The sequence below is a fragment of the Rhinolophus sinicus genome, chromosome 3 (genome assembly GCF_057876585.1).
Source record: "Rhinolophus sinicus isolate RSI-liver-muscle chromosome 3, RSI-T2T, whole genome shotgun sequence".
In the NCBI taxonomy this organism is placed as follows: Eukaryota; Metazoa; Chordata; class Mammalia; order Chiroptera; family Rhinolophidae; genus Rhinolophus; species Rhinolophus sinicus.
In genome coordinates this window covers 45271482-45284869 of record NC_142503.1, presented here as the reverse complement: position 1 = coordinate 45284869, position 13388 = coordinate 45271482, and the positions used below count along the sequence as shown (strand labels likewise).

At 38.0% G+C, this 13388-nt stretch overlaps 1 protein-coding gene across 1 annotated transcript in view; it reads right to left on the bottom strand.

The window, feature by feature from the left end:
- The window catches only part of MCCC2 (methylcrotonyl-CoA carboxylase subunit 2), a 55427-nt gene that overhangs the window by 7563 nt on the left and 34476 nt on the right, over nt 1–13388 (bottom strand). Inside the window, exons 9-14 of the mRNA XM_019728086.3 lie at nt 12527–12626; nt 12321–12416; nt 8366–8438; nt 5377–5453; nt 2679–2745; nt 88–244 (exon numbers count right to left, since the gene is read on the bottom strand). Coding sequence (XP_019583645.1) covers nt 88–244; nt 2679–2745; nt 5377–5453; nt 8366–8438; nt 12321–12416; nt 12527–12626 — 570 coding nt within the window. The remainder of the gene's footprint in view (nt 1–87; nt 245–2678; nt 2746–5376; nt 5454–8365; nt 8439–12320; nt 12417–12526; nt 12627–13388) is intronic.

Genomic DNA, 13388 nt, shown 5'->3' with positions numbered 1-13388 from the left:
TGTGAATGCCATTCTATATTTCAAATAAACCTGACCACTTATACTTGAAGTGTGATTCTTTCAGAGAAAATCAAGACAATCACCTACCTATATGCTCTGCCACACATCCCATAGTTTCCAGCCCCATAGGATCCCCCGATGATTAGAGTTATCTTAGGAACATTGGCACAGGCTACAGTGGCCACCATCTTGGCACCATCCTTGGCAATTCCTTCAGCTTCATAGTCTCTACCAACCATAAATCCTAAGAGAAAGAACAGAAAGAGCCTCTGGGTGACAGGATTAATGTGCAGAAGTCAATTCCATCAAGGTATCGGAAGGACAACTTGTCAAATCACATTTCACTACAGTCCTCTCACCCTAACAAAATATGTATATGTGAAATACACCCCCCAAAAAAGTTTGCTTTAAAAGATAAAATAAAATTTTCTCTAATCACTTTAAAACTTTTCTTTGAATGGTTCATTTGGATGCACACAGAGATCTTCGAAAAAGACAAAGATGTAATTTATCTTCAACACATCTCAAAACAGTAGCTTGGTGATGAAAGAGCGACATGGCAAGCTAAGGAAAACGGACTGTGGCCAGCTGAACTGTGAAGGGTGGTAGTATTCACTGACCTGGTTTAAAAAAACAGACTGATCCTTCTGAAATGCTGCTTTAAAACTTGGATGAAATAAAAAGGAATGTTTCAGAGATGTTACAAGTCTCTGTCAGGGACTCGATAGCATTATCATCACACGACCCTTCTACTTGTTCAAGCTCCCAGCTCTGTTGGATGCTCAGAGCTGCACTGGGCCTTCCGGGCCTTGGGCTCCTTCCTCTTCACCTAAGAAACACCCAATCAGGCTTCCTGTGTCTCCCTCCGGACCGTACACTCGTTAGCCTACTGGATTGTCACTGCTCTTGCTTTGCACATCTCCAGCATCAGGTCATCCAACTGAATTCAACCAGTTCTTATGGAGCACCTGTACCTGCTGCAGATACAAAAGTGGTGACAGGACAGCCCTGGCCCTCACCAGGCACCACCTATTTCCTCTGCCCATCTGAGCTGGGCCATCAGAATAACTCAGAACTCCTTTATTTACCTTATCTTGACTCCCTGTAATATTCCCACAATAGCTATCTCAAATATCAACTCACCTCCACCCCCACCCACCACCCTGCTGCCCCTCTAAGTCCCTGTAGATAATTTTGCCTTCAGAAATCAAAACCAAAAAAAGATTGAGGCCATCTCACTTGGCTTTTTCTAATCCTTCTCCTTCCCACCTTGAAAAACAGTATAATTATACTCCATTTCTTCTTAGTGTCATCTCTGTGGAAGAAATTAGAGTGACTCCCAGATTGTCCCTCTTCTCTTCCTAGGGTATTCTTATCTCTTCCCACAGCCTTAAATACCATCTCCATATTCTGATGGTACCTACACTTTCACCTTCAGCTCACACACCTCTTCTGTGTTCAAGATTTTTCAATGGCCTATTATATATCTCCAGATGGATGTCACACAGGTCCCTCGAATGCAATGTTATGAAACCAAACTCAGCCTCTGCTCTCTGCCCCCAACCCAGCTAAATTAAATAAATAAATGAATAATATATTTTTTAAATGTAGGAATCTCCCCAGCACACGGTTTAACTTAATGGTGGTTAATAAACTATGCATCATTATTAGAAACAAGGCTGTTGCACTAGTGACACTTCAGAATACTTTATATCTGCCTTTTTATGAGGTTTGACACATAGGGCCCTCAGGCTGCCATCTGGATAGAATTCCTCTCAAAACCCATCTAACCAAGTATCTTAAACTTAAATCAATACTATTGAAAGCCTTGTGCCTGTCAAGAGCCAACTTCCTCTTCTCATGAAGGTTTGCCTGATCCCAACAACTGGTTAAGAGCCCCTCCTTCCTTTAAACCTGAGATAACCATGGGTGATTTACACTGAGTCAAAAAAGAAGTTTTCAGCTAGCCTACATATTTAAGTGCCTCCTATATGTCAGGAACCATACAACATACAAAACAAGTATAAATAAGAGAATCATGGAATTCTAGGAAAAAGAATTCTAGAACCATAAGATAAGAGACCTTAGAAAATCATTTCATCCACCATGTTAAGATCATCTATGGAACATGAAATCCAGAGAGTTGACATTGGTCACACCATTCTTTGGAGTCAAAACTCAAATCCCCAGACTGCGGTTCAGGATGTGCATGTACATTTTAAAAAGATGTCGCCTGAGGTAGAATTAACTGCATAATAAAAGATGAGGAAAAGTGAGGACCATAGCAGGTGCTTGAAATCCTTTAAGGGGAACAAAGTACTGAGAAAGGGACGACGGGCCAGACAACATCCTCAGGCAGTGGTGAGAGAGGGTCAAGAAAAAGCTCTGCTGCTCTCTGGGTGTGCGGGTGTGTTCGTGCAGGAGCAAGGGGAGGCCACTCAAATGCCTGCATTACCGTAACTCAGAAACTGCCTCACTTAAAAATGTGGATAAACCCCCCCAAAATATTTAAGATTCATGAGACATTAACCTTTAAAGAGACTCTAGGAAGAGTTTATCCAATAGACCTTTCTGCTTTGATGGAAGTGTTCTATGTCTGCTCTGTCCAATACATGAGCCATCCTGGACAGTGCAGCTCTAGAATGAACGCAGCCAAAATGATTACACTATTTCCTTACCAGTAATGTTCTGAAGGAAGAGCAGAGGGATATTCCTTTGGCAGCATAACTGGATGAAGTGAGCCCCCTATAAGCAAGTAAGATAAAAATCTTTATAAAGGGGGTGAACAAATCTGTAATCATCTTGCAGCCTACAAATACCACACTTGGGTCAAAGAAAAGACCCAAGATTAGCCTTTGCTTGGCTAATCTGACCGTAGAGTAACAGTAACAACAGAACTACCGTGCAGCCCCATTATCAATGGGACATGTGGCTGTGGTTTGTACTGCACGTGTTGGCACAGTCACGTGTGTGACCACTGGCACATGGCTGGAGGACACGTGCTGTATCAGGGATCAAGTCAATCACAAACATTCCGAACAGCAAGTGAAACCCCAATAACACAGAAGAAAGGACTGCTTATCAGTGAGGATTTCTGAGCCTCACTACAATTCCCTAGTTCAACACTTTAAAAAAGATAGAACATAATCTCTTTAGGGAGATCTATGATGACATTTATGTTTTCATGATCATCTGAAATTCTTTCATGCACCAAGATTAGAGTAATATCTTTCTTACCAACACACCCCCAAATAAATGGGATTTTAGATGAGTGCTAGAGACCTTCTAACCTTGAGTTTAGGAAATAAATTATTTAATAACACAAAAATATAACTATTCCTTTCCCTATCTTCTAAAGATTATTTGAGTAAGAAAACCTTTATAAACCATTTCCTTTATATTTTACTCTCTATCTGCAGATACATTTAACTTTGCAGGAAATGCCCTGGCAAGTACAAAATTGCAAAGGAATTGCTCAACCTCAATACAAGAATAAGGAAATCACACAGACTTTTAGGGCTTACTTCTATAAATGAAAAATCAGATTGAAGCCAAACATAACTTCTCCCCAGTTTATTTGTACCAAGCCACCAAACCAAACTAGGTGGATTTTCTTGGCCTCAGTCTGACATTTCCTCTATTGAAATAAGTATATTATATATTCATTAAAAGAGATTATTTCAGGAATATTTAACATTTTAGAAACACTATATATATTATTAAATGAAAACAAGCAAAACCTCTATATACAGCTGACCCTCTATACCACGGGTTCTACATCCATAGATTCAATCAACAACCATGGATCCAAAATATTTAAAAAAAATGTTTTTTCACTTTGTTGCTGAAGTGTACTATGTAGTTAGGCCTATGGTGGTAGAGTCTGTACTGAATATGTACACTTTTTTTTGGTCATTATTCCTTAAACAATACAGTATAACAACTATCTACAGAGCATTTGTATTCTATTAGGTATTGTAAGTAATGTAGAGGTGATTTAAAGTAATGGGAGGATGTGCACAGATTATATGCAAATACTACGCCATGCTACACAAGGGACTTGAGCAACCAAAGATTTAGGTACCCGTGGGGGAGCGGGGGTTTGTGGAACCAATCCCCTGCAGATACTGAGGGACAACTGCATACGGCAACACCAATTTTGTTTTTAAAAAGGTAGGAGAGAGATAGGAAAAACTAAGGAACCATAATAAAATGTTACTCAAGATTATTTCTGGTATGAGTGTAGGTGATTTTTATTTTCCCTATTTTCACTTGTTTTTGTTTTATAATCACAGTGGGGAAACAATAACCGATAGCAGGATGAAGAAACTGACTTCACTGGTAAAACAAAGACAAATTCTTTGTTTTACCGTAAAACAAACACAAATTCTTCCTCAATTAGGGTCTGAAAGAGCTTAACTGCCTGTTACCTGCATCAATAAGAGACCCTTAACCTTGTTATTTACTCTGTCATTTGAAGAGGAAACACAAGGCTTAACATTTTTTTTTCCTGAAGAAAACACTACCAAGTAAGTACATGAATTACATTTATTTAAGTTAATTATTTAAGTTTAGGTAAATCTGAGACAATGATGTATGAAACAGAATACTAAACCAAAAGATATTCATGAATTCCCTCATTTAAAACCAGAGCTTCAGTAAGAAGACCCACTATCTTTCCTTTTGCAAAAAGTGAAAACAGTATCAAATTAAAGTGATGATGGGATAGAATAAACAGATCATGTCTCAGAACCATCTGGAAAGTATCTTTGAATCCCTCAAGTACATGAAGCACTAGAGAGTAAAACACTTTCAAGACAAGTATTCCAGCATTCTTAGAATATGTATATATCGCCCACAAAAGTTATAATTCAAGTAGCTTATAAGAACTTTCCCCCCCAAAATTTAAATTTTAACAATGCTCAAGATGGTTCAGCACGTTCATGTAAACCTCCACAAAAACTGTTTCAAACACTCCCGTGTTTCCCTGAAAATAAGACTTAGCCAGACAATCAGCTCTAATGTGTCTTCTGGAGCAAAAAGTAATATGACACCCCGTATTATCTTACTATAATATAAGACCGAGTGATATGATATGATATGATATAATATAATATAATACCGGGTCTCATATTAATTTTTGCTCCAAAAGATGCATTAGAGCTGATTGTCTGGCTAGGTCTTATTTGCAGGGAAACGTGGTAACACACGTGCACACACATACATGCTGACTTGCACACACAGTGTTCTTTTTGCTAAGGCATCTGGTTAAATATCTTAAAGCTTTTATGCAATAAATTTTCATGCATTACTTGATCTTGAAAGTTCATTATGTTTTAAAACAGACAATCTTGAAGCATGTTTAACAGTACTTACCTTTTTTGCAGATTCAGAAAAGAGAACTCCGTTATTTCCAATGATACCAACTGGGTATCCAAATATTCTAGCAAATCCTCAAAAGAAAATTGAAAAAAAGATTTATGTATTTCAGAGGACTTTTAATTCACCGCAAACAGATATATTTAACATTCTGTACTTCCAAGTCAAAGTTTAAAATAGAGATTTTGTCTATGGTACGAAACAGCTCATGTCACACTTTGTTTCTAAGGTACTAGAGTCTGGGTGTTTTGCTTTCTTGGAAGGGGTGGGTTATGTATATAGTTATCCACTTGTCTGGCTGGTTGGATTACTGGGTTAGTGTGTCATCCATTCATTCATGTAACATGTATCTGAGTGCCCACTATGCAACAGACATGAAGGATATTCTGAAATAGAACAAATCAAAGATGCAGAGCCTTTTAAAGCTCAACGTTCAGAGCTGTTGGCCAGTTTCAGGTGACTTGCTTGCCTGAAAAAAGCCTGTGATAATGACTGGCCTTTCAAATACTGAGGATACATTCAGCAACGGCAATTTTTAAAAAAGGGAAAAAAAGCAGGAACACCATCAAGCCTGGTGGTGACCAAGTTTTAAATAAGAAATCCAGTTGAAGCTTAGAAGAATGAATCACTCCACCTTCATCTTCTCTGGGTCTGCATCTTTTTTTCTTTCTCCCTTCCACAAGTTTCACTTATATCTCATCACCACTTCTACTACCACTCCACACACACACAGGTGATTTCAGGAGGCTAATTATTTTGTGAACCTGAAGAACTTCACTAGAGAGACCTTCCCAAGAATGATTTTCAACAAGCCCACTTATGACTATATATAGATGTCAAATACTTGGAACGCAGAATCAACGAGCTGTGCTAGTTAAAGTGGGTCAGAGAAAGCACGCTACCAAACTGGAACCAGACTCTGTCTCCAAGCTTAAGCCGGACAGGCTGCTGCTGAGATACCCACAGAGCGATGCTAAACACACAGCAGGTGCTCAAAAAATTAATGGATAAGAGAATGTCAACCTGTTGATAAGCCAGAATGCTGAATTTTTAAAGATTTGTTTTTAACTTTGGTCTTGTCATGATTTATTTTTTAATTGGTGTGTTTATTTAATGTGGTAAAATGAAACACTGATTTGATGGTCACCCAGATTTCTTTTCATCTTTCAGGCCTAAAGTCTATGCTGCACACCCTAAGTGCAATGCCACTTACAGAGGCAATGCAGAGAGGTGAACTTCCCAGAAGGCCTGGCGATCAACTTAGAGTCCTGCCCCACCCACCAAAGGAGCTGGGAATCTCACCTATCTCTCAGCAGTAAGGTGCTACAGTGAAGGTATACTGCCCTCTAACTGCCCTCGTAGCTATTTAGACTTTCAACCCACCCCTAGCCCTGCCTGAGATCTCCAGGCACAGGACCTGCTGAGTAGGGTGCTATACTAGGCACCCCCATGGAAGAAACACCTTCACCAGCTTCCCATGGACCAAACAGGAAAGCAAAATGTCCAAGAAACTACTAGAGCCAACATATGGCAAGTGTAAACCCCTAAGAGCTGCCAGGGACACCTGATCCTCAGAAAAATCTGTTCTTCCCCCTCCTCATTCGCTCCCCCCCTTATAGCTCCCTCCTCTCATACCCCCCTAATCCTCATCCCCTCTCCCCCTCTCATCCCCCCTCACCCTCTCATCCCCCCTCACCCTCTCATCCCTCCTCACCCTCATTTCCCCCACTCTCTCATTGTCCCCTCACCCTTTCATCACCCACCTCACCCTCTCAATGCTCCTGCACCCTCTCATTTTCCTCCCTCACCCTCTCACTCCCCTCTTCTTCTCACTCCCCTCCCCTTTCCCCAACCTTATTTGAATTCCAGTACAGTCAAGAAGAGATAGAGGAAACTGGATATATCCCTAGTGTTCCAGTGAGCAAAGGTGCCACAAGACTTTTAGCAAATACAGGACACACACATCAAAATAGATGACAAAGACAGCCATCCATCTGTGAGAAAGCAGCAGTAACAGCTCTGACTTGCTTTAAACTGCTGCACAATGAGGGTTCCATCCTGAACTATTTAGTGACAAATCCTGTCTATATATCAGACAAAAGCCCTTAATCACTTAAACACCGAAATACAACAACATAAATTCCACTCTCAGTGTGAACCCTTCTCTTGCTCCTAAATCAGACCAGGAGAAAGTGCTGTGACTTATCCTTAAGCCTCAAAGTATGTTTGCAATTTGGAATTTGGCAGTTAGTTGTTTCTTCTACCCTGATATGTTGTCTTCAGACTAACAGCTATATTTTCGAGCTTTTATAAGACCAAATAAAATGCCCACATTTGTTTTGCCATTTGTCCAAAATAGATTATTACGGGTCTAGCATCTATGTTTCAAATATTTTTCTTCAAAGGCCTACAAATTTAACACTTCAGATGAATGAATTAACTTTTATAAACATCCTTATTTTGTTTTTTCAGGCGTGGTATTCTGTCCTGTATTCTTAATCTAGTGTTTGCATAAATCAGCATAAAACCTACACAGAGGCCCGTCAGAAGGCTTAACTCAGGCTACATCCTTTGGAGAAGACTTAAATAGCGTATGAAACTTGCCAGGTAAATTGGAGACTAAAGAATAAAGTAAACAGTGCTCAAATTTTCAAAATAAATACATTTATCCAGAGAAACAAAAAGAGCTACAAACATTTCTGCTCATTTTGCTATGATAAGAAACTTTTTATACAGCTAATGCCACAGAGTCAAAGATAAGGGCCTACACCACAGCATCTAAACATCATCATTTTAAACTCTCTGGATCCATGAAGCTGTTCAGCTACAAATGATCTTTATAAATCAGCTCCTTTGAACACTGACTCACACATTTGTACTGCTCTAAATAACAAAGCTCACGTCAAGTGCATTAAAGCTTTGAGACAAGACATCACTTATTTTCCAAGCATCAGAAAATGTTCACATTTTCAGTTCATCTTTATACCTGTAACTAATGTGTCTCCATATAAGGCTTTGAACTCATTGAATCTGCTTCCATCCACGATTCTAGCAATGACCTAAGAGGGAAAATAACAATGTCCCTGAGAAATTATATTACAAAAGAATTGTTGCATTAAAGTTATTTATAAGGAAAACAAATTCAGAGTGAAGTTGTTACTTTCACAAAATTTCACCCCACACAGAAAATCTCGCTAGTATTTCACTCTGTATGCATGGTTAATGCCCCAAAGTCATTCTGGGCTCAGATTTTACACTTCACCATAAAAGCAACAGCACCATGTTGCATACCAGAGAAGCAGAGAGACTCTGTGGGCTGGTTGCTAGTCGCAAAGCCTCAGTGGCTGTTCAAATGTCTTGGGTGAGGGTCAGGGATTCTATCAGAAAGCAAGGTATGGAGCTTAGACTCAGAAGACTGAAGCTCCAACCTAAGGTAGCGCATGTGATTTGTGTGTCCTGGAGTAAGTCATCTAACCCCTCTGAGTCTCAGCTGTCACTTCTGCAAAGATGGGACAAAGTTGTGAAGTTGTGATGACCTAGTAGTAAAGGAACCGAAGAAACTAATGCTGAGATGAAGAACCATCTCGGACTCCCAGATCTAGCACTGAGAAACAAGACTCACAGGCTGGTTACCTAAAATCCTCTCAGCCTCAGCTTCCTCATCTGTTGCTGTTGTTGTTGTTTTAAATAATAATACTTAAAAAGTGCTAACTACAGCACACTTCCTGGCTGCTACTAAAAGGTAGCTGTTATTATCAAGCCTTTGTAGAGGTTCAGAACAGGCCTACCTGAGATGTCCTACTGTGGCACGCGGATTACTTTGAGCTGAAGGCAACTAAGACCCTGTGGGCTCACGAGAAACTTTTACCTCTCCCTTAAAGAATGTAAATTTGGGGCCTTGCCCATAATAAGAGTCATCACCAGAAATAACTTTTTATGACCGATCTATAAGACAGGGCAAACTTCTAATTACTGAACATATGTTCTTACTGTCCTGCAAATGACCTTCCTCTCCCATGAAGCTCCAAGACACCTTACCTCATTCTTAGCTCAAAATGCCATATATACCTCATTTTGTTTTTTATCCCTGAACCGGTCTCTGATTCTCTCATGTATGTTGGGTTCTCCTACATAATATACAGAAGGTGTCAAAAAAATGTATACACATTTAAGAAAGTAAAAAACTATTAAAATTGTAATACTCAATATATACCGATAACAAAAGATGAATGCAAGTCACGTTTGACTTCTGCAATTACCAGAGGCGCTCAAAGTGGTTACCATCAGCATCCAGACACTTCTGATTATGGCAAACTACTGCTTGAGCAACGTTGACCAAAGTGTCCACTTGTATACATTTTCTGGCACCCCCGTCAGTATAATTAAATTTGGTTATTTTTCTCTTTTTGAATCTCATCTGCCCCATGTAGATTTAATTCTTAGATCAGCCAGAAGAACCTTAATGGGTAGAGGAAAGTTTCTTCCTCTCTCACACCTTCAATAAAAGTTCATTGATTGTGAATCTGATATAACCGAATGATCAACCCACATATACCAGGGTGCCAAAAAAATGTACACACATGACTTGTATTCATCTTTTGTTATTGGTATATATTGAGTGCTACAATTTTAATACAGTGTTTTCCTTTCTTAAAATGTATATACACTTTTTTGGCACCCTCTGTATATAACTAATCTAAAAGGAGTAGAAATTACTAAATAATTTATCCTTGGGGTTCATCATTATGCATCAGAGCTATTTCAAAGAGTTCCAAACATAAAGCATATTCCAAATTTCTTCAGAAACTATTTTAGATGATACACGTCATTTTTCTATCTAATTTGAACTTCCTTTTTCCTATTTACCACATCACTCTAATTTGCAAGATGCAAAGGCTGAAAAATGAGTGACTGCTTCCCAATATCTTTCTTTCCAAAAAGCAAAAGTTTCTTTGAACTATTTTTTAGTTATTTTCCTAAAAGGTCCAATTATATAATGGAAATATTAACAGTTATCTGTTCTAAGTGCTATGTGCCACCAAAATTGCATCTTTTAAAAAACAATCAACACATAACCACCATTCTTCCCGGCAAAGATAAAGCGGCTCAAAGGGCACAGCAACCTAGCACCACGTAGTGTGAAACTACTTTCTAATTGCTTTATGATGAACACCACTCAGCCATATAAAACATAGTAACTCATCTTCACAAAGACTCAAACTTCAGAAAGTAGACACAGTACATATTAGTAGCACGACTATTCCTATATGTAAAAGCTGAAACTGATGCTCAGGGTTTCCATCCCAGTACCACTGACTAGGGAGACGAGGACTGGCGTCTGGGCTTTCTGACTCCTATTCCAGTTCTACCCCACAGATCAATATACTAGAAAGACTTCCATACAAAGCTAATTTGCTATTACAGAAAAATGTAATAAATTGTCATTACAAGGATGCACATGAGCTAGCAGAAGGTGAAAGTCCAGGATACTATTTAAAAAGGCAAGAGACTATCTTTATAAGAAGATCTCCATTAAAATGAAATGGAACTACTTTGAAGGCATGGATTTGCATCTGTTTTTTTGCTCATTTCTGTGCCCCAGGTACATGAAATAATACCTTCATAGAAAAAGTACTTAATAAATACTGTTGAATAAATGAAAAAAAGTGTTTATGCTTAAGAGGATGAATTCTTAGCTATCTAGAAAATTCGGCTATCTGGAACTACTCATTTTTCAGGCACATCAGATTGTAAATACCATTTTTTTTGTGCCTGTAATCAGTTGGAAAGTCAAACTAAAATCCTAATTCTAAAACTTACAGTTAACTAAGTCATCTTGCCAAACTGAAGCTGCATAAAAATCCAGGATTTAAGACCCTCTAACAATAGTAAGGTATTGCCTAAAATAAGTAACTCTATATATCTGTAAATGGGATATTATAGCTATCAGTTCATTCGAAAAAATATTTACTGAGTGCCTACCATGTTGCCAGGTACTATCATAGGAATTAGGACATAGGCATGGAAAATGTTTCATGAAAAACTTTTAAATAATGGGCAAATATTTATAATTTAAATTGGGAAAAGCAGAATTCATTTATATGTATACATATATATATATATATATATATATATATATATACACATATATATATATATATATATATATATATATATATATATATATATATATATATAATCTCAACTACATAAAAATGTATACACATAAGCCAAAATACCAAAATATTACCAGCGTTCTCTGGATTGTAGAATTATAAGTAATTTTATGTTTTTCTATATTATCTACATTTTTTACAATTAGTACAATAATAGTTTCATTATTGAAAAAGTAACAAAATATGAAGGCAGAATCTGGATTATGGTAATTTTCTAATTTAAAAAATATTCTGCCAGCTCTGGATACTGAACAAAATGAAAGACTACATGCTATTATATATGCAAACACTAAAAATTGTCAATCTAGGCTAGAAAAGACTAGGTCGACTATCTGTAACCATAGCAACATCCACTGGAATCAAAAGTCTAATCTTTGCTAATACAATTATTGATCTAAAAGGATATGTTTATCTTTCAACAACTTACTGACATTTCATCTATTTCCTGAAATAAGAACATTGAAAAGAAATGTTAATAGCGGAAGTTGCCCTCCATCATTCCTAATGTTCACAGGTATTATTTAGGAATAAACCAAGCTGTCATTGTTCAATGAAAACTTCCCAATAATTAAGAATCCCCCCCCCCCCCTTCATGTGTATCAATGATACCTACACTATAGAAAGATACCTTTCCCTTAAATGTCACTCCTGACCGAATCCACCACAGTTCCTGGGCATGAATATATCTAAACAACCTTTAGTTTTAAAAATGGATACACACATAAAGAGACTGACAGAAAGGTTTACAGCTCAAAGTTTACATGCCTCTCGGACATCAAAGTTCCTCTTAAGGTTAGCACCAACTATTCCGTACAATTCATCAGCAGGAAATAAAGGATCCTCAGAAGGCTCAATGGTAACCTGCAGAAAATAGAAAAATCATATTAACAAATTTAAGACATTATTTCAAGACAACTTAAGCCAAAATGCTTTTCAGGAAAATAAAAGATAAAAGAACATATCCTACTCACATCCAATTTCTTCTGATAATTTAGATTCCTCACAATCTTCCTAGTTAAGTGAAGGGCGTGATTATCATCCAAAGCATAGTAGTCAGTGACTCCAGACTTTCTACAGAGTAAAACACACTAAATAATCAGAAAAGGAAAAGGAAAATAATTAAATATCTTAAACCCCAAATAGCTTCTCTCATCTAAGGATGACATTAATTTTTACTTCCAAAACACTTCAACAAATGTTACCTAATTTGATCTTCATAATGTCCCTGGCAAACATGGTGATGTCCCTGGTGTTATCCTTATTTCACAAACAGGAAAAACTAGGTACGCATAAGAACCTTGCCCTAGGACCACCAGTAGCTGCAGAAGAACCCACGCCTTCTATGTCTCAGTCTTGATCTCCTTCTACTAGACCATGGCCTTGCTGACGAGGACTCCTATTTAATGCTCATGCCGGGCAACTCAAATACAACTCTATGTGACAAAGTTCAACCACAGATGGCACAACGTTGTGATGCTGTTGTTAACAAAACGTGTTTTTTCCTAACTGAGCTCCTAATGAAGATGCCAGCTATGGCCTCTCGTTTCTGAGAAACTGCTGAGCCCCCTCCTTACAAAGTGATACCCAGTTTTAAGCTGCAGCAGGGTAACAAACACAAAGGCTTCAAAACATTATCCCTCACACCATGGCTAAAAATGCGTATTAATAAAGTGCTTCTGTGATAAAGGGCCATGGACGTTCCAGTTCAATTTCAAATTCAGTGTGAATGAAGCCAGGGGCTTGCTCTGGTTATTAGTTCTGTTCTGATTACATGGCTTGTTATTTCAGATGTAGATATGCCATGACTTTCTAATAAAGTATAAGAAAACCATA